Here is a 24,329-nt window from a genome sequence, read left to right as displayed (position 1 = left end):
AATAGGGTCTTGGTGTTGGAGGCCAATGGCAGGTTGTTGGAAAGATGCACTTTTGCAGAGTGGTGTACTTCTGAGTGGTTTGAAGTCAAGTATGTGAGAGTCGCAGGCATCTAGTCAAGCCGTAAAGGATGTAGGTCAATATTTTTACTTGGCAATATTATGAGGACGGCAACCACCACCTCAAAATGCTACATTTCTTTGATTTACCGAGCCAGCAGCTCATAATTCCCTTTTTTCTCCACCTATAATATATTGGGGCGATTCGTCTCGCCAAATAGCAGAACATCAATCCTAGTCTGTGGAATGTGGCGGTCAGTTGAAATTTCCCTGTTGAAATACACTTCGCAAAGGGGAACATTGAGTACTCTCTGCTGGTTATATCCGTAATCCGGGAATGTTTCCTCCATGAGTTCATATGTCTATTCAAGGTCGTGATAAATTACCTTACATACAGCATTATACCTGCTCGAGAATTGCGTTGGCATCATCACAGTGCAGCTAGAAATCATGTTGTCCAACGTCTCTGGTGCGGACCTAAACAGTTTGCGCTGGTCGTTCTTCTCCCGCCCTTTCATAAGAAACTTTCTAAAAGGTGACGACCAGACTGCCCTGGATGGTGGACCCCAACTTCTCGGCCTCAGCAAAGAACTCCCCAGCACACGGCCACCTCTTCGACAAACTGCCAGAAACAATCCCCCTGATTACCATACATTCTCTTCGACTTCCACTGGTCGATCCATTCCTGGTCCGACTTCATCACACGCAGAGGGCGAAAAGATTTATTCTTCAAGTTAATTAGAGTCAACATATAATCTCCCTTTTAAACAACTATATACAAGGCACGCGCTTGCTACTTGCAGTAAAATAAGATCACATCGTCAATTTGGCGGTGTTGTGCCGAAATGTCAACCACACCTTTCCCTGCGATGTTTCGAGGTTAATCGTGCGGTAAAATTTGGCTGGTCATGGTTGTCCATATCTGCTGCTGGAAGGCCTCACGGGAATGTTTCGAATACATTTGCCGGCAAAGAAAAGCCGTTACTTTCTTTTTCTCTGAGATTTCTCGCCAACATCCTTTGAAACAACAGCTAGAACATTAGGTCCTTGCAATATTCGTCCACAAGTATAAAAACCTTTTTCAATTATAGCTTGGATGTGGAGGTCATCAATAGAATGTCCGGCATGCGAAACATAATGGCCTCTAGCGATCGCTTCAATTCGACACTTGTCTAAATCAAATTCTATTCAAATATCACAATTGAACCTTTTAACTATGCGCATGGAATTTTTAAAATGTCCATCTATACTTGCCTGCTGATGTTTGGTATTAGCTTAGTGCATCAAGTGTATCAGCTCAAAGAGGTATCGGTGCCATGGAAAACCAAAGAAGGCTCAATGATTGATGTATCTCCTTTCCATGACTGTCGCCGAAAACTTTATTGGTTTCGAATGCCTACAGTACAGTGAGGGAGAGCAGAAATTCCTTAGGTCGACTGAGGACCTGATTTATATCGTGTGTCAACCGATCGTGTATACTCGACGTTCATCCTGTTGAGACAAAAAGAGCTATCTGATTTCCGACTGTATGGGAATTTTGGAGCGATGAATTGAGTATTTTGATGAACTGCTCATCAATCCACGAGTTGGAGGCCTTGCTAACAAATGCTGCCACCACTAATGATGGAAGAAGCAGTCCGTGTAATTCAACGGGTTAGGAATCATAAATCGCCCGGTGCCGATTGAATTACAGCGGTGCTGATTAAATATAGTGGCGACAAATTACAGAAGGCGGTTCACACACTAATGCTAGAGATGTCGGCCAGGAAATCACTGACTGATGACTAGTAAAGAGGCATTACCGTTCCCATATATAAAAAGCGGGATATCAATCAGCGCACAATTATAGAGTTATCACGTTACTAAGTACCATCCAAGTAAGATATTCTCCACTATCTTGCTAGACCGGGTAACCCCATATACCCAGAATATCATCATCGCATACCAAACAGGCTTCACTCGCAACAAATCAGCCAGGCCAGACTTTCTCTCGATCTTGACTAAATTGATAAGAATGATTAGGTTGGCTTTTTGCGCACCCAGATAAAATCAGCAGGATCATTTTCGACATCATTCACGCAACAACCTTTAAGACGAGGGGATGCCCTATAATACATTTTTTTATCCTGGCATCCTGGTAAATGCAAGAGGCACCATTCTCCTCAAGGCTACCCAACCACTAACCTATGCTAACGATATCGGCATCATAGGAAGAACAACCAAAAATGTGCGAGCTGCCTTCATTCGGATCGACCAAGCGGTGTTTGGTACTAGATTTTGTGCTGCAGATCAATAAGGACAAAACAAAATATACAGTGGCAATGCCAGCAGCAACAACGAAAGAAACAATAAGAAGTAGCACCGGTGGACTTATGAAGATAAGGAAACACAATACAACGATCGTTGTCGACAACCAATGGAGTCTATTTCAGTTAACAAAAATTGTTCGCTTGAAACATCTCACCGTAGAGTCAAAGCGGAGACAATGATCTTGCCAGTTTTCATAAATTCCTCGGAGACTTAGGTTCTTAGAAAAAAAGGCTAGCTCTTAGCCCCGTTTGAGAGGAAAAACGTCTGAGGAATTTTTGACCCCATATAAGAGGCTGTACGATTCCGTAGCTTACATAATGACGAAATTTTTTAGCAATATCACTACCGCCAGGTTGCGGTTAAAATCCAGCTCAATCGGTTATGGTGGGCGGATTAGTTAATCCATATGAGTTAAGATGATCCAACCCGAAAAGTCTAGAAGGGCAATATCTACGATAGAAAAAGAAGACATGGATCAGATGGGGCAATGGCGTAGGCTAGGACGCCAGACAGCTTTTAAGGGCATCGAATTGTTGGACATCAGTGCAAAACCGGGATGTGTGGAGCTCCTTATTAAGGCAGTCTGAGCCACCATACGGGTTGTTGCGCCGCTGATGATGATAATAAGCGAACATCGAACTAATGATGGTAACATATATCCAGGTTGTAACATGAGCCCCGATGTCCCTTGCACAACCCATAGTCTATGAGAGCGTACAGTGAAAAGCTGAAGGGTTACGCCCTTCAGTTTTAGTAGTCAAAGATGGTTCAGAGTGTCTCTTTTTGTAAACAATACCGTAGTATTTGCCTCTACTGAGAAAAGAAGACTGAAGGAAAGCGCCGATGAACTCCTCCTTCGCGTTCTCACCTTTCACAACTATGTCCTCGAAGGAAGTGGAGAGCAGATTCCACGCTAGCATTTTTGCTTTCGCTTAGCTTGTGCACTCTCCCCAATGTCTATGTGTCTTTCAACGTGACGCTAATCAATCAGTTTGAAGCCCTTTGTGTTCGAATAATCAACCTTTCCGGCCTTTGGTATAGAAATTATCCCAACCTTCTGCCAGAGGTAGAGCGCATAAATCAAAACAAGACTCCCCAAATAGATATTTCCTGGTCAATCCTGGTGCTCTTTACCGTTTTCTTTATCACTGCACAATGCTTCGAACTCACTATAGACTAGAGAACTGATCACTGGCACTGCTCTAATTCTCTCCTATCCAATCTTATCACATATTCACTCGAATGACATATTTCCAAGAATGTAATGACTCAACTCTTGACTTTGTGAAGGTAGCAATTTTGTAATATAGGTCACTTTGGCAGACTCAGCCGATTTGAGAGCTCTATATGTCTTTCCTTCGCAGTATCTTATTGCTCTGAATTTTTGCAGTTCTTTATGTCATCAACAAACTGTTTTGCTTCATTTAGCTTGGGTGATTGGGCAGGCCCCTTTAAAGATTCTAAAAGTAAGCACTTCTGAGCTTCCAACTGAGCTCATCCACAGAAGTCCTTATTCATCAAGCGAGTTCCACTTTACGATCAAGAAGCTCATTAAATTTCACTCGGTTCTTTCTTGTTAGATTCCGTCTTTGGATTCTGTTTGACTGTAATATCCATAGGAGATCTAACACCGGCTCACTAGGTTTCGTCTTGCACCCGTCACGAGTCTGTAATAAAGTTCAAAGTCTTCGAAGCCTTTCAAGTCGTTACATCATTTAATTCACATCTCCTTCCCCCGGCGAAAATTGATTGATGAAATCAAACAGGTTCTCTCCTCTAGGATTAAGCATTCGCACCACAACCTGTAAAGAGTTCAAGATCACGTCATTCTCCATACGATACCAGATTCCCTAGTTATTGCGTTAGTGAAGGATACAAAGGAACATAATTTAGTATAAAAGTCCTTGGTAGAGAATTATTTCAATATAATTGCACACTTTGAAAATGCAAACCCATGACTCTTATACCAAACAAATGTGCGGACATTACCGCTAATTTTTCAGCCTTGCTGCCAGTCGAAGCTGCAAGTTAGTTTGACCAAATTTACATCTTTTGCAATATGTGATGAAAACCGCCGTTGATCAAGATTCTATTGCATCCAGTGGAGATGCCACCATGACAACCAGCGGTCTGGGTATTTCCTTATTCTCAAAGAGTTTTGCCTTCTTTCGCAGTGCGATCATTTGCTGTCAAATGGGAGCTTTGCTAGGTTCCTCAGTACTAAAATTCGGATGAGGAAAGAAATTTATTATCGGCCTATTTGTGGTCTCGGTTCATGAATTTGGTGATTACAGAATGACCCGTAATTGAATCCTTCTACACTTAACTGCGCAGTGGGTCTGAATGATCACTTTAGACCAGCGTGTTCTAGCCAAGATCTTTTCTAAAAAATTGCCTCGTTTGCAATTTCAAAATTCCGTCGTACATTATTATCCACAGAAGAGGACAGAGGACTGCTTCTTTTTGAACCTCGCAAGTTATTCTATGCGTCTTAGGTCGATCGTCGAATCGTAATACAATAGCTGCTCCCGGGGGAATTCTATGACTATACACACCAGGTATTTGAGAGCACCCAATTCGACTGAACCCGCAATTATTTTGCCCCACTTTTCAGTATAGAAGGCATTCATCACGTCTATCTGTTTGTCCGTCTGTCTTCTTCTTCTTTTTCTTCAGCCTTTATCTAGTTCATAAGCGGGATCAGCTCGTTGTGATCGGTTTCGCCATTTTATTTTACCAAATGCCTGATCTGGATGCAATTGTGAGGCTTTTAAATCCCCATCCAGTGTATCAAGCCACCGTTGTTTCGGCCTGCCTTTTGGTCGCTTACCACCGAGTTCGATGTTCAGACCAATTTTGGCGAGTGGAATTTCGTTCGCGCAAATTACGTTACCTACCATCGAAGACGCCTCTCTGGCAGTTTTTCCACGATCGCCGCAACATTGATCGCGGATATCCTCATTTCGGATGAGATCAAAACGTGTCACGCCACAAGTCCAACGCAACATCTTCGTCTTCATTACCACAAGATCGCTTTCTTTGCTTTCCGGTTGGCATTCTTATAAAGTTGCCAAAAACTTGTGGTAGAGACGTTTCTTTTCACGGATTTTCATTTCAACATCGTCATTCCAAAGACAAGTGCCGCGGTTGATGTACCGCTCACCTGACTTGGTGACCCCGAGGGTTGCACAGGAGATTTTGTGGATCGTGTCTTTGTTCCCACGATTATTCCACATTCGTAATGGTTGGTGATGGGATAAGTGAGATGATTTTTTTTTCTTCTGAAGAGATCGCCACCATTTAATGCGCGGCGGGCCAGTGCGTTCCTTACGGTTTTATTCGTGGCTTAATTCGCAGGACGGCAATCAAGAATAAAGATAGGAGACTACAATTTTGAGACCGTTGATAATCTCTATTATCTAGGGTCGAAATTCACAGCCGATAACGGCTACGATAATGAAATCCCCGCACGGTTGTTGGCAGCCAACAGAGCCTATTTCAGCTTACAAAAACTGTTTCGCTCGAAAAGTCTCAACACAGGGTCAAAGCTCTTACTGTACAAGACAATGATCTTGCCAGTCCTCATGTATTCCTCGGAGACTTGGGTTCTTAGCAAGAAAAATTTGGCCGCGTTCCAGAGAAAAATCCTCCGAAGAATTCTTGGCCCCCTACATGAGGACGGACGATTCCGTAGTCTACATAACGACGAAATCCATGAACGATACCATGACCGTCAGGTTGTGGATAAAATCCGGCTCAATAGGTTATGGTGGACGGGTCACTTAATCCGTATGGATAAGGATGATCCCACCCGGAAAGTCTATAAGGGCAATATCTATGGCAGAAAAAGAAGACGAGGCAGACCCTGCCTGAGATGGAGCGATGGGGTAGGTCTGGACGCCAGACAGCTTTTAGGGATATCGAATTGTTGGAGCTCGGCGCAAAACCGGGATGTCTGGAGTTCCTTATTAAGTCAGGCCTAGACCGGATACCGGTTGTTGCGCCGTTGATGATGATGATGATCTATTCATAAGTACAAGGTTATAGGAGTCCGCAAAATCGATTATACGCTCGCCACCCTCATTGCGCGGTCCAAACCCTTTTCCTCATGGCACCTGTTACCGTCTGCCTTTTCACCCACATTAAGGTCGCCGGCAATGATAATACAGTCATCAGCAGGCACGTTTCAAATCCTTTCATCGAGAAGTTGCCAGGAGGCATCTTTCTTGGCATCAGGTCAGCCTGCTGTTGTTGCGTATGCGGTGAAGAAGTGAATAGTGCGATCAGCTAATATAATGGTGAGCTTCATCAGCCGATCATCAAATCGATCGACTTCTTTAATGGCATCACAGAAGCCCTCTGAAATGTCAATGCCAACACCGTATTGAGTGTGCGGGCTACCAAAATAGAGAAGTTTATAGCCATTTTTACCGCGTTCGCGTTCAATGTTGCAGCTTTTGGCACCAAACCATCTGGTTTCTTGCAAAACGCAGATATCAGTGCCCTTTTTTCGAAGGGCTTTTGCGAGTTTCTCGGTTTTTCCAGTTAGCGTGCCAATATTTAGCAAGCAGACAAGTACAGGGTGCGGCAGCATAACTTCCTTTTTTCAAAACTCAATAAAAACTATTGTATGCATCGGAAAATATTTATTTATTTTTTATAATGTAGGTACATGACTAAAGTTTTTATTTACATTGTTTTGAAGATCAAATCTGTTAGGCGACGTCTCCCATTCTCCATAAATTGCGTAAACCGATTTCTGGCGTTTGTCATGACTCTTGTTAGCATAGCAGGTGTTATGTTGGCAATTTCTTCTTGGATGTTGGTCTTCAAATCTTGTAGGCTTCTTGGACGGTTCACATAAACACAGGATTTCAAAAAACCCCATAGAAAAAAATTACAAGGGAACAGATCGGGAGAGCGTGCCGGTCATTCCAAGTCGCCTCTAATTGAGATAAGGCGCTCAGGAAAGTCTTCCCTCAAAACAGTCATCGATGCTCTTGAAGTGTGTGCTGTTGCACTGTCTTGTTGGAACCAAGTGTCCCCCAAATCCAAATTTTCTAGCCGTGGGAAAAAACAATTCTGTAGCATGTTTACATACCGGTCCGAATTCACTGTCACTGTAACCTCATTTTCCTCAAAAAACCAGGGACCAATAATTCCAGCTGAGGAAATTGCACACCACACTGTGACTTTGGGTGAATGCAAAGGCTTTTGATGCAATTCTCGAGGGTTGCTGTCAGCCCAGTAGCGCATGTTTTGTTTGTTAACCGACCCACACAAATAAAAATGGGCTTCATCGCTAAAAAAACAATAGCACCCTCGGGAATGACATCAAGAAGAAGCTCACACGCGTTCATCCGAGAATTGAAGTCACGTTCTGAACGTTCCTGCACTATCGCTATCTTATAGGGATGAAAACGAAGATCATCACGAAGAATTCTTCTCACAGAACAATCAGATAGTCCAAGGGCAGATGCGTGTTTGTGCGCAGAACGCCGTGGCGATCGCAACATTGACGCTCTCACTGCTTCAATGTTCTCAGGTGATCTAACGGGCCGAGGGACTCGAGTTCTTCCTTTTGTCGCACTTGCAGTTTGTCTGAATGTAGTGACCCATGTAGCAATTGATTTGCGGTCTGGGACGGGAGCCAACGGGGCTAAATAAAAGCGATTCCGAAATGCACGCTGTGTTGCAATAACCGAACATCCGCTTGAAATGTAAACCTCAACGGCAAAGGCACGCTCCTCACTATTCCAACGCATGATGGCGACTGAACTGTGTCGGGATAAAACTTTACAGTATCTCCTCTTGAACGTGACAACTAGCGCTCCGCTATGACATCAACTAACTGAGTGGCGCGCATTTTAAAAAAGGAAGTTATGCTGCCGCACCCTGTATTTGTTTTGCTTGCTTAGTTCCTGACGCCGTCCATTCGTCAAGAAGCCTTGCCCATTTCTCGGCAGGACCAGGCTCCCCATACATACAAATGGAGGTGCAAGTTTTTATTTCACAGCAGTAGCAAATGAAAGGGCGCGATTAGTACTGAAGCTGATCTTATTTCTGATATTAGGTGAAACGTGCTCCGCGCGGTATCTTGTACGGCACATTCGCTTGGCTGAGGATCAGTTCCGGATTTTTTTACCTACATGAACTCTCCAGCATGATCAGCATATCTAAATTGTAATTTTTGTCTAAACTGTAATTTTATAACGATTTCTATTAGGCCCACCGTAACAACATCTCCCCAATAGATAACAATGGGCTTGTTAAAAAACATATTGTTGTCCCCTATGCAAAATTTAAAAATTTCCGAGAATTGATTTTTGGAATGTTTCGTGTAGTCATTTGAATAGCTGCTTTTGGGCAGGCCTGACGAGAAGAGGGTGGAAAAGGAGCTTCCCCCTGCCCCGGAGTTTTCTCGGGGCTCTGAATAGAAATTTCAATGGAAAAGGATAATGGACCGGCCACCTTAATTTTTCCCCATGCCCGTATAATATTCACCACGGACCCCAATTTCCGCCTAGTTTTCACCCTGGGCACGGATTTCCTCTCTACTGCTCTGCTTTTAGACAACTTTTCACGATAAAACCACCCCAAACCCAGACGGTTAAGCTGCTTTTATATTTTTCCTTAATTCCTGGAGTTTTGGTGCTAAAATGCAAACATGTGGTTCAAAATTCGCGGAATAGCTTTTGAGAACCCATATGCGTAGACACGCTTCATAGAATTGCTTTTAACGAGCAATCTGCCCGGTTGCCTTTAGAGGTCCATAGATTTTAGGCATCATGGCTGTATTCGATGTAAGTTTCGTTCTGTCGTGTGTGTTGTATCCTCTGTACCTCATGTGCCAACCATTTGATACAGGAATGTATCAAAACACAGCAAAAGCAGTTCAAGTTTTCTCTATAATCGCGGCTTACGGTCCTTTTGGTTGCTTTGTTTTGAACGTGTATGTTTTTCCCCATTGCCGGGGTAATATTTCCTTCACCTACATTTGTAATCGGGATATAGAGGGCTTCCTTGGCAATAGTGCTGAGACGTTCGTTTTCTTGGCAGCTTCCGAATTAAATTTCTGGAACTTTTTTTTTGTGGTTTCCTTGACTGATCTCTTCTCTATGTGCCTCACTTGGGTTAGCATATCCTCCTTCACTTTTTTGGACTCAGTTTCTAGTGTGATTACAATGTTGTTGTTCTTTGGACAATTACTGCAGAAATCACTTTTGATTGAGAATTTTCCACCATGCTTCGGAACTTAGTTTTTGTTGATTGTCTTAAAATCGTTTGTAGGTGGCCAAGGTCGGATTTAAAATAAATTTGAAAATTAGTCCCCTCCCCACATCGCTGTAACAACTTTTCCTTATTATCTTTTGAAAGACTCCCTGTGCCAAACGTCATCATAGAGTGGTCCCAGTGATTTCTGTTCAATATATTAAAAAGAAAAGCCCAAAATCCGCCCAATGTGGGAATATACTTATCAACATTGAAAGGCCCGGAGACGATCTTCAACCAAGCGAATGTGGTTTACAAGATACCATGCAAAGGAACAACCAACAGACCGTATATATTGGAACAGCGAAGCATTTTCTAGAGAACGGAATTGCTGGGCACAAATCGGTATTAAAGAATAACTAGTCGGAACCGGAAGCTGCACGCTTCAGGTGTGAAATGTTTTATGCATTTCTTTGATAAAAACATTTCAGTGGACATTTGTCCCATTAGTATCTAGCACGTAATATAGGGTTGGGGAAAAAGAATGTTGTATTTTGTGAATAAATGGTGACACTTAATCATATCTTGTGTTGTACTTATCGCATCGGGTCATACTATACGGCGATTTGAAGACGACAATCTGTGCTACAAGTGTCTCTTTGACAGTGTTGTTATCGTACGTTTCAGTCTCAAGTTATAGCGCGTCAAAGATGGAGTCCACCAAGCAAGAAATTCGTCATATTTTACGTTTTTACTACCTTAGAGGTAAAAACGAAGGCGCCCGAAAAAATTTGTGAAGTTTATGCGCCCGATACTACGATAATAACGATTCACAAAGCACAGCGTTGGTTCGATCGATTTCGTTCTGGTGTAGTAGATGTCGAAGACACATCCCGTACTGGTAGGCCAATCGTCGTAGAAACCGATAAAATCGTCAAAATCATCCAAGTAGACCGGCATGTTAGCATTCGCTCGATTGAACAGGAACGGGGTATAGACCATAAAACCATTTGGAATCATTTACAGATGTCTGGATTTAAAAAAAAAACTGGAGGTTTGGGTGCCACACGAGTTGACGCAAAAAGATCTGTTGGACCGAATCAACGTCTGCCATGCACTGCTGAAACGGAACGAATTCGCCCCATTTTTGAAGCGGATGGTGACTGGTGATGAAAAGCGGATCATGTACGACAACCTCAACCGAAAAAGATCGTGGTTGAAGCGCGGCGAGCCGGCCCAAACCATCGCCAAGCCCGGATTAACGGCCAGGAAGGTTTTGCTGTGTGTTTGGTGGGATTTAGAAGGGAATCATCCACTATGAGCTGCATAGTTGAGCAGCTTCCTCAATTCAGCCCTCTGCTGTGAGCAACTCGACCGTTTGAAGCAGGCGATTAACCAGAAGCGGCCAGAATTGGTCAATAGGAATGGTGTTGTGTTCCACCAGGACCAGGCTCGGCCTCACGCATCTTTGATGACCCGCCAGAAACTACGGGAGTTCGGATGAAATGTCCTATCGCACCCACCGTATAGTCCGGACCTGGCACCAAGTGATTACCATCCCTTCCGGTCCATGCAAAACTACTAAGTTGGCCTCAGAAGAGGCCTGTGAAAACTGGCTGTCTGAGTTTTTTTGCATATAAGGAGGGGGGGGCGGGGTTTATAAAGGGGAGATAATGAAGTTGTCTTCTAAATGGCAACAAGTTTGCGAATGAAACGGCCCATATTTGACTTAAATCGCATAATTCTAAGCATGTTAAATAAAGCGTCAAATTTCGATCACAAATACGACATTTCTTTTTCCCCACCCCATATATGCATATATTATGTGAGAATATCAACTTTTGCGTAATAGTGACATACAAAATCTTGAATTTTCACAGAAACGATAATTTTAACCTTTTATAATTTCTTTAATAATAGTGCAATTTCCACGAAAATTGGCAAGGTCATGCTCTATACTACGTTGCCGCAGGTTTTCCAATCAATTGCTAAAAATTATAGTAATACACTCTTATTAACTTTATTTGAGCAGATATCGGTATGAAGGGCATTTCGGAGCCTAGGCACCATATAGTGACAACCTCCTGATTTTTTCAAATTTTTCGGTTGAGTAGGTTCGAAAATGGGTCCGTGAAAGAAATGATCACTTTGGGCCCCTGGCACTCCCCACCTTTCCAACAAATGTCAAAACTAAGACTGACGTTGGAAAGTACTAACTGAAACCTTTCATTTGATACCCCACATTACTATATTTGGTGAAAAAAATGTATACCCCCCTTTTGCATGTATGGGGACCCCCCTCTTCCCCTCTCAAATTCGATGTACAAGGGTGTATCTAACTGTATACATGAGCGTTCGCAGTTCGCATGTTTCCACCGAATTTGGTGTCAATCGCTACAACCGTTTCCGAGAAAAATGCGTGTGACAGGCAGACAGACGGACAAACAGCGAGCTAGTAAACCGATTTTCATAAGGCTTTGTTTCACACAAAATCTTAAAAACGCCCATAAAATGGTACTGGTTCATCATTGTGCAAATCAAAACCATGTACCACTTTTATAACCAAGTCAAGTCACTTCAAAAAAAAAAGATGACAATGGAGGTCCTCCACATTTTTCTAACCAGTAAGAAAAGAAATCAACAATAAGTATTCTGGCACTCCAGACGATATTGTACGAAAGAGGACACAACGAAACGTATGACCCAACCTCTCCAATTCCAAACCTAATTGACTCCATCTACCAATAACAGATTTAACTGTATGTTCGGCTAGAGTCTCTGATGATGCCGAGGCAACTTGGCGAAACGTTGGAAAATCAAATAAAAATTTATCTGGGGAAATTTTGTTAAACCAAGCTCACTTTACAACGGTTTCTCCGTAACCTAATCAATTTATTCGACTCTGATATACGTTTGGTGAGTCTTTAAAAAAAATCGTATAAAGAGCTTGTGAGTAAAGTAATACAAAAAAATTTATTTAAATTCGAGTTTCTCCTTTTTAACTTGAGCATTTTACGCAAATATGTATATTTTGGGACTTACTTGTCGCCTTCTTCAGTGCTAAAAATCGAATAAGGAAAGAAATCTAGCGTCGTCCTATTTATGCTCGTCCCTCATTTCTTACCAAAGAGAAAGCTGTCAAATTTACCAGAAGGCATACCGCAGGAGACCATTGGCCTCCAAAGAAAAAAATTCAAAAATGGATTCAGCATCATATGGAAAAGCCTACCGTGGACGGCGTGCTTAAAAACGATTAAACTCATAATGTAACAATTCTTCTATTGATCAGAGTACAAACGGTAATGTACAAGGAAAATGGCGTATTATTTTGTAATTTTGCCATCAAAAATTGTTTGTATATTGTAGATAGTATACAATCCACATTCAGCAAAGTGCTGAATACCGAATATCAAAGACACCAACCTGTAATTCTCGCCTAAATATAGACTTTTAGAAATATATGTTGTATTGTCCCCATTTTCAATTAATGTTCCTGAAAATAAATAGACATTTGATATCCATTGTTGCTAATTTTGAATGCCAAAGTAATCAAAGAACTTGTAATGATTTAATGTTTCCCTTTTTAGGACCTACCAACCCACAACGGGCACCTTCTCATGGACGGCCACACCGACTTGGATGGCAAGAGCTCCCTGTCTGACTCCGTCATAGTCGACATGAACCACACGGTGTCATGCCTGCAGCACGGCTCCGACAAGAAGTAGATTGAGGGACGAAACGGTGGTGATAAAAATTCATATATGTGATGGAAGGAATGAGATATTTTTATAGGAGAACGTCTATTTTACTATTACATGCTTTTATTACACAATCCTTTTTTACAGATTGAACTTTGGTTTAACTTGTAACGTGTCTTAAGTTTGTCAATCCGAATGGCAGCGTTCGGAAGTTGGATGTTATTTTAGCCTAACTTTTAAGAGAAAATGGATGTGAACTTGTGTTTATGGTTCCGGTATGCATATATTCACTAGGTGTAACGAGCATTAGCGTAAAACAAGTTAGTTCAAATTAGGATAAGTAGGTACTCATAGTGGTTGCATTTGCACATTCACTACTACTGAATCAATTGGCCTTATTTTATATCCTGCTATTGTTTGGCCTTAGGTTGTATCATATGTAGGTGTTTTTACTACCACTCGAATACAGGAAGATTGTTTAATGCAATATTGTACCACCTTTACCCGCAGTATTATTACCAGAAAGTTGATTTCAATCTGAAACTAGTCATCAAACTTGAAATTCTGAGAAAAGCAAAACTACGTAGACTGCATCCGACAACTAGACTCCGCCAGACCCTGTTGTCAGCGGCAAAACAATTCACTGTGTTAAATTTTATGTAATATGCAATGTGACTAGCATATCATATTATGTACGTATAGAGAAAGTGATTAACATTTTATGGGAGGATATTACAAGCAATTAGTAACATTATCTATGTAACAGTTAAGACTTGAAGACGTGAAGCGTTTTAATAAACATGAAATTCTGTTTTTTAAATCACTGAACACTGTTTCCTTTTTAATCACCGTTGAAGGATACAGCGATTCCACTGCAAGTAAATGAAGGAATCTTGGAAAAGGATGGGAACTTTCAACTGAAGTTTTCTTTCCTCAATTGTGAAACTCTGAAACTCTGAAACTCACTTGTGGCTCAGACTTCTAAGGATTACTAGTTTTCAAGACTATTTACTCCAAACGGAAAAGCATCCCCCCCGCCCTAGGAATCAATAAAATAATAAATTAATTAAATAATAGAACTCGGCCGTAGCCAGCCTTAAGCCCGGTTGTGAAAGAAGGATGGATAGATAACTTCAGTCTGGCTGTTCGCCACGATAGCGTCTCAAGACGTAGGCGGGGAAAGTGCACGAACTTTACAGTCTTGAAGGTTACTCACTGAGGAAGCTATCACCATACCTGGCCATTAGGTATTATTATTATTATTCTGTTAAGGGAAAGTCGCACAGCGTCCTTAAAGAACTATTGTGCCCCTTTTACTGGTTATAGTGTACCTGTTGATCATAGTATCTCAAGCAGGCCTGAAACCGTTAGGAACCTTAGTATGTTCCCCACTTCCAGAAGTTTCAGCTTTGCATCTGGTATTAAGTGTTCTGCCAGATGTATCGACCTACTTTGCACAAGTGCCGGACACTGTCCCAGGACGGCCATTAGGTATAAAATGCAATGGAATTTGAAGTCCAGTACGGACGGCTCCCATAGTGGACAACACGACGTCGAAACGGCTAATCGTGGGACGGTTCGACATCCACGTTGCAGCGGATAGCAGACCAGTACCGCTTCATTACTTGCAGCGACATAATACCGATCATCATCAAAGAACTTATTCGGAAACTGGTTACCAAGAGTCGATGAGGACAGACGCGGCCGCATCAATACCACCACCCCGCACTATAGGCAACCATTTCAGTACTCTCCTTCACCATCCGAATACCAAAAAGAATGTATAGAATTCTCGGAAATGGGTCCCAGACTCTATGCATCTCCAGCAACTTCGAGAATTATATTTCAAATTAATGATAAGATTGGATCTCGACAGTGTGCTGATATATCGTCACTACAGCGACAATCACTTGTGTATTGCGGTGCAGTTACGGCAGTCAGATTACATGGTCAGAAGATGTGCTTTCGTGTTATCGATATAAATGACCAAAGATATCAACCGTGGAAAATTTGTCTGGAACTTTAGCGTGACTTACTAAGGCAAGATATTGTGGCACGGCAGGATTCGCAGCATTCGAAATTTATTTCGAATGTTGCGAATGCGAACAAATAGATGGCGCGGAACTCTCCACTTTTATAACTCGCCACGGGAGTGTAGAGCTAGCGGTGAGAATGTGCCGTTGGTTGGGGGCAGAAAGAACAACATGGAGAGAAATCGTTCTTCTGCCGTCAGCCTCTCTTGCTCCAACCGTCGTGCGACGTGCACGTAGTTCTTTTCAAACCGATCCAACGGGACACACTTCACTTTATCTCCGAAATAATTGTGTAGAAATATAATTAAAAACTGTAACCAGTATTAATAAAAGCAAAGACGTTTAAAGTGTGTATTTTCATCCGAATTGGATATTGGCTTATTCGCTTCTAGAAAAATATCTACGTTTGTACGGTTCTGTCCCAGCCATCGGCGAGCGCACCACGGGCTCAGTATTGAAAGGCGTTTCATCCTTTTTCGATTTAATTATTTTAAACCGCTGCTGGATAAATGTATCAGTGATGTCTTCCTTGGATTTCAGAACAGTTCGTTTGTGAAGAAGTAACATACAGGTTAAATTGAGAGTTTTAAAGAAAAGTTAGAGAAATAACTTAAATATTGCTATACTGGCTCAAATCAGCTCTGGCAATGCCAGCAGACGAGTAAAAAAAATGCAAATGGTTTCATCATCATCATCATCAACGGCGTAACAACCGGTATCCGGTCAGCCTTAATAAGGAACTCCAAACATCCCGGTTTTGCGCCGAGGTTCACCAATTCGATATCCCTGCAAGCTGTCTGGCGTCCTGATCTATGCCATCGCTCCATCTCAGGCAGGGTTTTCCTCGTCTTCTTTTCGTACCATAGATATTGCCATATCCATACGGATTAAGTGGCCCGCCCACCGTAACCTATTGAGCCGAATTTTATCCACAACCAGACGGTCATGGTATCGCTCATAGATTTCGTCGTTATGTAGGCTACGGAATTGTCCATCCTTTACCGGTACTATGTCATCCCCAGTGACACCCGTGGTTGAAATTCTGGATACACTAAAGCAGAAACTTACTGCCGTATTTAGGCGGTTGTGACGGTATGGCGGAAGTCACTCCACACGTGTCTTGAATGCAACGCAAGTTATGTAGCGAGCGGGTGCACTGAACAAAAAAAGAACTAGACAATTCTCGAACTAATTATACTTTATTCAAAAAAAGCTTGGACAGAGTTTCAGCTAATGAGAGTACAACTTGAATGGGGCGAGTGTTACGTTTACGTGGTTTATATACTCTAATTATGCTGATGCAACTTACCGGTGTACACTTGCATTTTTGGAATTTGATGAAATCTGACATCTGCTGACATTGTGTCTAGACTTTAGACAGGTGTCCAATTTTTAGTTTCCAAATGAATTTTGTTGGTTTGGATTTTCTAGATATTATTTTTATTACTTAGGTTGGAATTTATCTGACTAAGTATTTTAGTTACGTTGTTATCTGATGACATATACATAGCTCGCACGCAAGGAACTAGCACAGCCTTTTCAGTTTACTCCACGCATTCCAACAGAGCGTCCAGACAGTGCAGTTTTCGGTAATGGAAGCGAAAAAAATATTGGAGTGGACTTCGGAAGTTAGTCGCCTAGCATGCTGAGTGGATTATCGTCGAAGGTGCCCGCTATGCACTTTGCCATAGTGCAGGACCTCGCAGACACAAGGCGGATTATTGGCTTACCAACTCTCTACAATTCATATCGTGCATTATTAGTGGAAAGGTCAATGCGCACCTCGAAACCAATAACATTCTGTCCGAGAAGCAGAAGAGCTGCCGGGTCAGGTCAAGGGGTTGTAAGTAACTAGAGGCTTTAGTTCTTGTATTGATTATGCTAAGGCTGGCTAATCGATGTGCTGCATTTATATCGTATTGATTCGAAACTAATAAATTTTTTGGTGACAATCATAAAATGGTGGCGTACCACCTTATCAGCGCATTTACCTCAGAGTGCTGATACCTTCCCATTCTTATACGGAAGGACATCTTCCAGGGAGATACATTGAGTCCCCTTTGGTTTTGAATGGGAGTGAACCTCCTTTCATGGCTACTTAATGATGCTACAGGTTATGGTTATCCAATCAAATACGCGCTACTTGCTAAGTGCAAACTGACATGCTGGATGTACTTAGATGACAAAAAATGCATACTGACCACCACCTCAGAAGTCTACTGCGAATAGTAGACATGCTTAGCCGTGATATTCGGATGGAAGTTGAATTAGACAACTGTCGAATCCAAACCATCCGCAAAGGCCATCACGAGCCGCATGCCACACATAGCATTGGTGGCCCCTATATCCTAACTATGACCGAGACAGACTTTTACAAACACCCAGGAATTCTGCAAGGAACCCATGCTCGAGTTGGTGATCTTTAGCATCTCTAGGAGAAGAATAAAACAAGTCGGGAGACCGGAAGCTGGGCGCATCAGGTATGAAAGGTTTTGTTTGCTTCCTCTATGGGTATATTTGAGTGTAGAACTATCCCATTTGTATGTAGTCCGTTAAGAATATGCATTTAGTCAGAATTAATACTTCAGCTTGTAAATTTACACTGTAAATGCAACTTTGAGTTACTGTAACTTTGTTACTAATAGTATGATTTTGATCAAACTTGGAGATAATATGCTTCATATTATATTTTATACTACTACCAACTTTATAACTTTGAGATAAACTTAAGGGGGGTTTTACTCAATTTTCCCAAAAATATGGCAATATACTATTATTAACTTAATTTGAACAGATATCGATATGGAGAGTATTTTGAGGTCTGGGCACCGTATAGAGGCAGCTTCATGAATTTTTTCAGATTTTTCTGTTGGGTAGTTTCTGAGAATGGCTCCGTTAAAGAAATCATCACTTTGCACCCCTCCCACTTCCCGCCTTTTTAACAAATCTCAAAACTAAGACCGGCTTCGAAAAGTACTAATCGAGACCTCATTTGATACCCCACATGCCTATATTTTGTGAAAAAAAAATGTCACACCCCCCTTTTACATGCTCTCAACGTAGGAGGATATCACTCACTACATGTCTGGGGGTCCACAGGTCCCACCTTCTCACCAAATTTCGTGTCAATCGGTATAGCCGCTTCTGAGAAAAGTGCCTGTGACAGACAGACAGATAGACAGACGGACAGACAGACAGACATTGAACCGATTTTAATAAGGTTTTGTTTTAAAAACGAAACCTTAAAAAACGCACTGAACTTATTCGCAACCCCTGACTGGCATATGCATTCGATCTGGAAAACGTCCAGCGACGGATACGGATTACTATGTCCAAATTTCAAATGCAACATCCAAACTCTACCATGCAGCAGATGAAATTGGCTCGTGGAATCAGAAGACTCGCTACGCGCTTATTTTTACAGCAAAGAGCAGCCATGCAGCCCTTTGTAAGGTAGATTGTGGGCTGACTCCACTTAACTTGAAGGATCGACCTTTCAATCCTCTGAGTGGGGTGAAGTCGGACCAAAAGTGGATCGATGAATGGAAGTCAAAGGCAATGCACGGTAAACACGTGAATTGTCTTTGGCAGCCATTTGTCGATTTGCACTTGTCAGCTGTGTGCTGGGGACGGAGGGATTCATGTGTGCTACTCAGGTCGCCACCTGAGCTTACAAAGAGCTTATAGTGAGAGAGCGGGTGGAAAACGACCAGCGCAGAATGTGTGGTTTGGCGTTAGGAACGTTGGACTACCTAATTTCTGGCTACACTGTAATGCAATGCAATCAACGAACCGGTACAATGTTGTATGTAAGGTGATTTATCAAAATCTTACATACATGGATGGGCTGATCACGGGGACATGTCCGCATTACCGATATGAGTCGCAGGCAATACATTATAGTTCTGTTTACCGCATGTATTGGGACCGGCAAGTTCTACAGGATACATACGGTATTTGAGGATAACTTGAAAATAAAACTAATTAGCTTTTACCTTGAACATGAATGAATGAAACTTGACGAATTTTTTTACACAACATTAACTTACTATAATGTCGATAAACTCATTCCATAAAATTTCCATTAGCTGCAATAACCTCTTCGATCCGGGTCCGAATCAAATGCTCCTTGTTCATATTGACCATAACGGTATTAATTGCAGCCTTCTGAGAAGAAATAGTGTTATGAGGATGTTTGTTGGTTCACGCTCAACTACGCTCCATACGTAATAATCCAGAGGATTAAGGTCTGGGGAGCTAGGCGGCCATAAGTTCGGTGTTATGTGGTCATGGAAATTTTCAGCCATCCAATCATGTGTCGCCATCGCTTTGTGTGAAGAAGCAGAGTCTTGTTGAAAGATGTATGGGCTGTCACCGCGAACACTACCAATCCAGCGTTTCACTACTGTCTCGATGTATGCAGCAGAATTCACTCAAAGTTCTTGAGTGAATAACTGAGGTGGCATGATATATCCTTTGTTGCTTACAACACCCAAAAACCATAACAATAGCTGGAAACTTCGTGTGCATGACAACAGCAACCTCTGTAGGATCATAACAGAGCCATCTGTCATTTCTGCGGTTGGCCTTTTGGTCTTGGTCAACATTTTTTCCATCAGAAAAAAAAAAACATAACATCTCAGGCGCTTCAGGGTGTTTACTTTTGTTTAGAAGGCGTTTTGATCGGATAACTCGCTGTTCCCGTGTTTGCTTCGACATAAACTGACGTCTGCGCAAAATGTAGGATTTATATCGGAGACCTTCTTGGACAAGTTGACGGATAAGACGGTCAGAAACATTAAGCTCCCTCGCAAGGGCCCTCATTGATTTTGAAGGGTCCTCGTCAATGATCATTTGCACTTTTTGAATAAATTCTGCAGATCGGACAGTGTCAAAACGTCGCACGTGTTTTTTGCGTTTTGCAACAGATTCTGTATCGCCGCCTGATGCTTCCATCCAATTCACAGCGAACCTTATGAACGAATGAACGAGCGCACTTAAGAAAATTAGAGGTTTCTAAGTCGGTCTGATTTGCACATATAGCGACGATAACCGCATGTGTCTTCATTTCTTGAGTTAAGTTGTAGTCCTCCATGTCTTATCTGAAAAAGAGCAAAAAGAAAAATAATGGTTTCGGGAAATTATAGCGACATATATACATGTCCCCAAATACCGAACGCACCCTGTAATTGATCGATACATACCGCGTCAGCCTGACGTGCTGTTAGTTAGCAAGACAGGTCGCTTCGCGTATATTATTTTACTGCTATCCACCATAATAACAATATTGAACGGAAATACGTGGAGCAGAAGGTGAACTATGAGCCACTGGGTCGGGAAATCAAAAAAATTTTACGTCTCAAGCGGGTGGTTGTAGTTCCCATAACATTGTCAGCTACAGGTGTTGTAGCTAAATCCCTCACGGCTTCCCTTATGTCCTGGGACTCTCACACAGTCTGGTTCAAACCATGTAGAAATAGATCAATCGGTGTACGTGCTCGATGTTGCGGGGAGTTCTCGACAGATTCTCCCATTAACCTAGCATCGGCTATCCCCAGTCCCCCGCCTAACTGCTTGGCATTTAGTACTAATATCAGGTAAAATCTGACATCTGTCGAGATTGTGACAACTGGGAATATATATGGTGAAAAAATCACATTTGTATCTTTATTATACAAGCGAGAAAAAATTTTCGTTACACGGGATGACTTCTTTGACAGCTTTAGATCTGACTTTCTCGTTTCATCCAAAAACCTCAAATGCAATTATGTCAACATCTATATCAAGTTGAGACTGTTCCGTGCTAATGTTCTTTTTGCGTTGCTACACTTACACTTTTCTGCAATGTATCATTGATGATTCAGTCCTGGAACTTCGTTGGTGCAATATCCCTACATTATCGCACTCCATTACCTTCTCCTCTGCTCATTAAACAAGACCTTTGATTGCCAGGATTGTAGAATAATTTGGAGAAGTAGTTGTCCAAAAATTTTAAAGGCTACAGGGAAGAGTTTGATGGAGGATTTAGTAATTGTAGCGACTTTATTCACCTTGAATGAGTTGGTGACAGCCACGATTTCACTTTCATTCTTAGGTTGCGCATTATCATGGATGAGAGTCCCATTTGTATCACCATTTAGCATTGCACCGACCGTGAAGTAAAAAGTTTAGGAACAGAATTTGGTCATCACTTTTGCGGGCTTAACATGATTCCTGGAATTTTCCGCAACACGCACGAAAGTCATCACACAGCTCCTGTGGCCAGTTAATAGGTGCCATCATTCCAGAAATAAATATTCCGGGCACAGCCACCTTCAAAAAAACCCAGTTACTCGTGGTTCAGAAAGAATGTGGGGTCGACTTACGGCTGTTGCGGGTTTTCTTGAATTCTACGAAGGCGAACGCGGTTTTCAGAGGTGAAAAAAAGGAAATTGCTCAGCGTCATAACATCTCGTGAATATCCTTGTTTCCTGGATGCCTTCCGAGAAACAAAGTGGGTGATTCCATCAAAAACTGGTTCCTAGAGCTTGCGATTTGTGGCGTTTTTTAGGTTGGCACTCTTGTCCAGAAGTCGGTGTTAATTGAAACCCCAAACCTTCGATTAGTTGAGCGGTTGGTGCTAATTTTGCTTTTCGAACAAAAACACAAAGTTAATGGAAGCCATTCGTTATTGTTTTCATATTTTATGATTTCGGAGCTACTCATAGTTTTGACTTCTGCCATTGTCGACAATTGCTCAGACTTCATTCGCAGTTATTACAAATTTTGTGAACTCGTGTATATCAATTGCCACAGAAGTTCTAAATCCAAAGGAAAACTAAGCAGCAAATAGTAAATTTTTAAATTAAATAATGTTTAAAACATTTTTTTTAGACATTAACACTAAACCAACTGCGTCATCTACACATGACACGCCAAGCTCGGAGTGATTCAGATGTAAGTTTGAATTTTTCTTTAAAATTAATTTCATTTTCTTTTATTTTTTTATTTTTTTATTTTTTTCCCCCTTATCTATATTGATTTCTTTTAGTAATTAGTACATATTATTATCCTTTTCAATTTTTTTTCTCCTATTTTTTTATGTTTGGGTTTTGCTTGCATGAATAATATACAACGAATTATTTCAAATCATTTTTGATTGATTTGAGGATTTCCTCCCTCTCTCTTCCTCCTCTAAAAAAATGGCCTGAGGATATCAAGGAAGGGTGGAAACCTCAGCGGCTGCGCCTCAATCACGATCTGAGACAGAAGAAGCGATGATCGGAATTGTTATCCGTCGTGAATCTACCGTCGTGATCGCGGCACTCGGGTCCGGAGCCGTTTTTTTTTGTTTTTCAATTTTAGCTCGCGTTCTGGTTTTTATTCGTTAGGCCGTCGCGAATTCCTAAGTTTATTGTCTGAATCCGGTGCGGACCCACGCATCGGGAAAGACACATTAATTTTGTAATTATAACGCGTGAGGGATCAAAGCGCTCAAATAATCCCCCCACATTCCCGAGTCTCGCTAGCACAGGCGCGTGCAAGAACGTGTCGACCGATGGAGCTTCAATTTTTGCGGGCGGACCTTCACGGTCAATTTCGCCAACTTTTTAGATTTCTGGGATAGCTGTGCCCTCTAGGTCGTTTTCGGCCACTTAGGATGATCGTCTGATCCTCCTATTCATTTAAGGTCAATACAAACTCTAACGAAATTGAAAGTGACACTTTCTCTGCCGATTGATATTAGCGGAATCGATAAGTACCGGAAAGTTAAAAGCCTTTTATCGGCAGCCATGATAAAGGAATACTCAAAAATTGCTTTAACAACAATTTTTGGAAAGTACATGCTGTAAACGTAGATGACTACAGAGCCCTCTCAAAAAAGCCGAATATGGAAAAAATCCAATGATACACGTATGAAACCACAAGCCTCTGAAGGTTATGGCTAGGGAACTGCACTCAACGTACCAAAAGGATAACATTATAGAAAACCCAAGGAAAAGGGTTTTACGATTCTAGTCGCTGTGAATATATTGAAAAAAATTCAATGAAAAGGGAGAGTCAAGATTCAATAAGCGAGGACTTGCGCTGTTCAAATTTACGTTAGACAATAGTGAAGACCCAAGCAGAATGCACAACTTAAGAGCTATCCTTAAGATGAAGGTCAAAATAGAAGCACTGAGAAAAATCAGCAACCTAATACCCCAGTGCAAAAGATGCCAAGGTTTTAATCACACTCGAAGGTATTCTAATCGAAATGTGCTGGTCACCATCAATTCTCAAAATGTCCAATTATAAAGGCCAGCCAATTACAGAGGCAGTGAAGTAGCGAAAGAATTACAGAAGCTAAGACGTAAAGGACCGCTGCCGTCAAAGTTGGCTGCTCCCGAAAAACGACGAACTGAACCACGCAAAACCAACTAACCAAAGTGCAATTTCCACTCCAGCGATAAGGGGATCTATCTGCTACAATGAAGATACAACAGGCTGCTTGGATAATCACTCCTACTCATCATTGACGGAATAAAAAATATATTGACTGTCTTACAGAGGTTAGCGAACTAATTGCAGAGAAACGTAGAGTTCGCCAACTATGGCAAAGAAACCACACAACGGAAAGGAAAAAACCCTAAACTTTATAACAAAAAAGCTAAAGGTCTTAATAAACAAATATAAAAACAAGTTCTCCTCAAGATATATCTCAAATCTGCCATCACAAAAGGACACAGGCAACTCTCTATGGAAGACTGCTCTAAAAAGACCCAGAAAACAATTCCTACCTATTAAACAGGAAAATGGGTTCCCGAAACATCTAGAAAATATTTTCCAGCCTTTAGATACACAACCGGCTACATGCCTAATCCCAGTCAGAAAAGGGGACCGTTACCTAATTCGCCATGTAAAACTAAAGAAGTTGAAGGCAGAAATTAAAACAAATTGTAATGTAAAAGAATGGATATAGAAGGATCAAGTTGATCATTCTGAGTGGCCGATAACGACCTAGAGGGCAGAGCTATCCCAGAAATCTAAACAAATTGGC

The 24,329-nt window shown here is 41.7% G+C and overlaps 1 protein-coding gene across 4 annotated transcripts in view; it reads left to right on the top strand.

The window, feature by feature from the left end:
- The window catches only part of LOC119649400 (excitatory amino acid transporter), a 94,302-nt gene extending 80,197 nt beyond the window's left edge, over window positions 1-14,105 (top strand). For all 4 annotated transcript variants that reach the window (XM_038051547.1, XM_038051539.1, XM_038051554.1 and 1 more), the window contains one exon: window positions 13,167-14,105. In XM_038051547.1, the coding sequence (XP_037907475.1) occupies window positions 13,167-13,304 (138 nt within the window). In that variant the 3' untranslated portion in view covers window positions 13,305-14,105. The remainder of the gene's footprint in view (window positions 1-13,166) is intronic.
- Window positions 14,106-24,329: the final 10,224 nt, after the last annotated feature.

The sequence above is a fragment of the Hermetia illucens genome, chromosome 1, assembly GCF_905115235.1.
Source record: "Hermetia illucens chromosome 1, iHerIll2.2.curated.20191125, whole genome shotgun sequence".
In the NCBI taxonomy this organism is placed as follows: Eukaryota; Metazoa; Arthropoda; class Insecta; order Diptera; family Stratiomyidae; genus Hermetia; species Hermetia illucens.
The sequence above is the reverse complement of the archived record's forward strand: the minus strand, read 5'-3'. Positions and strand labels throughout refer to the sequence as shown.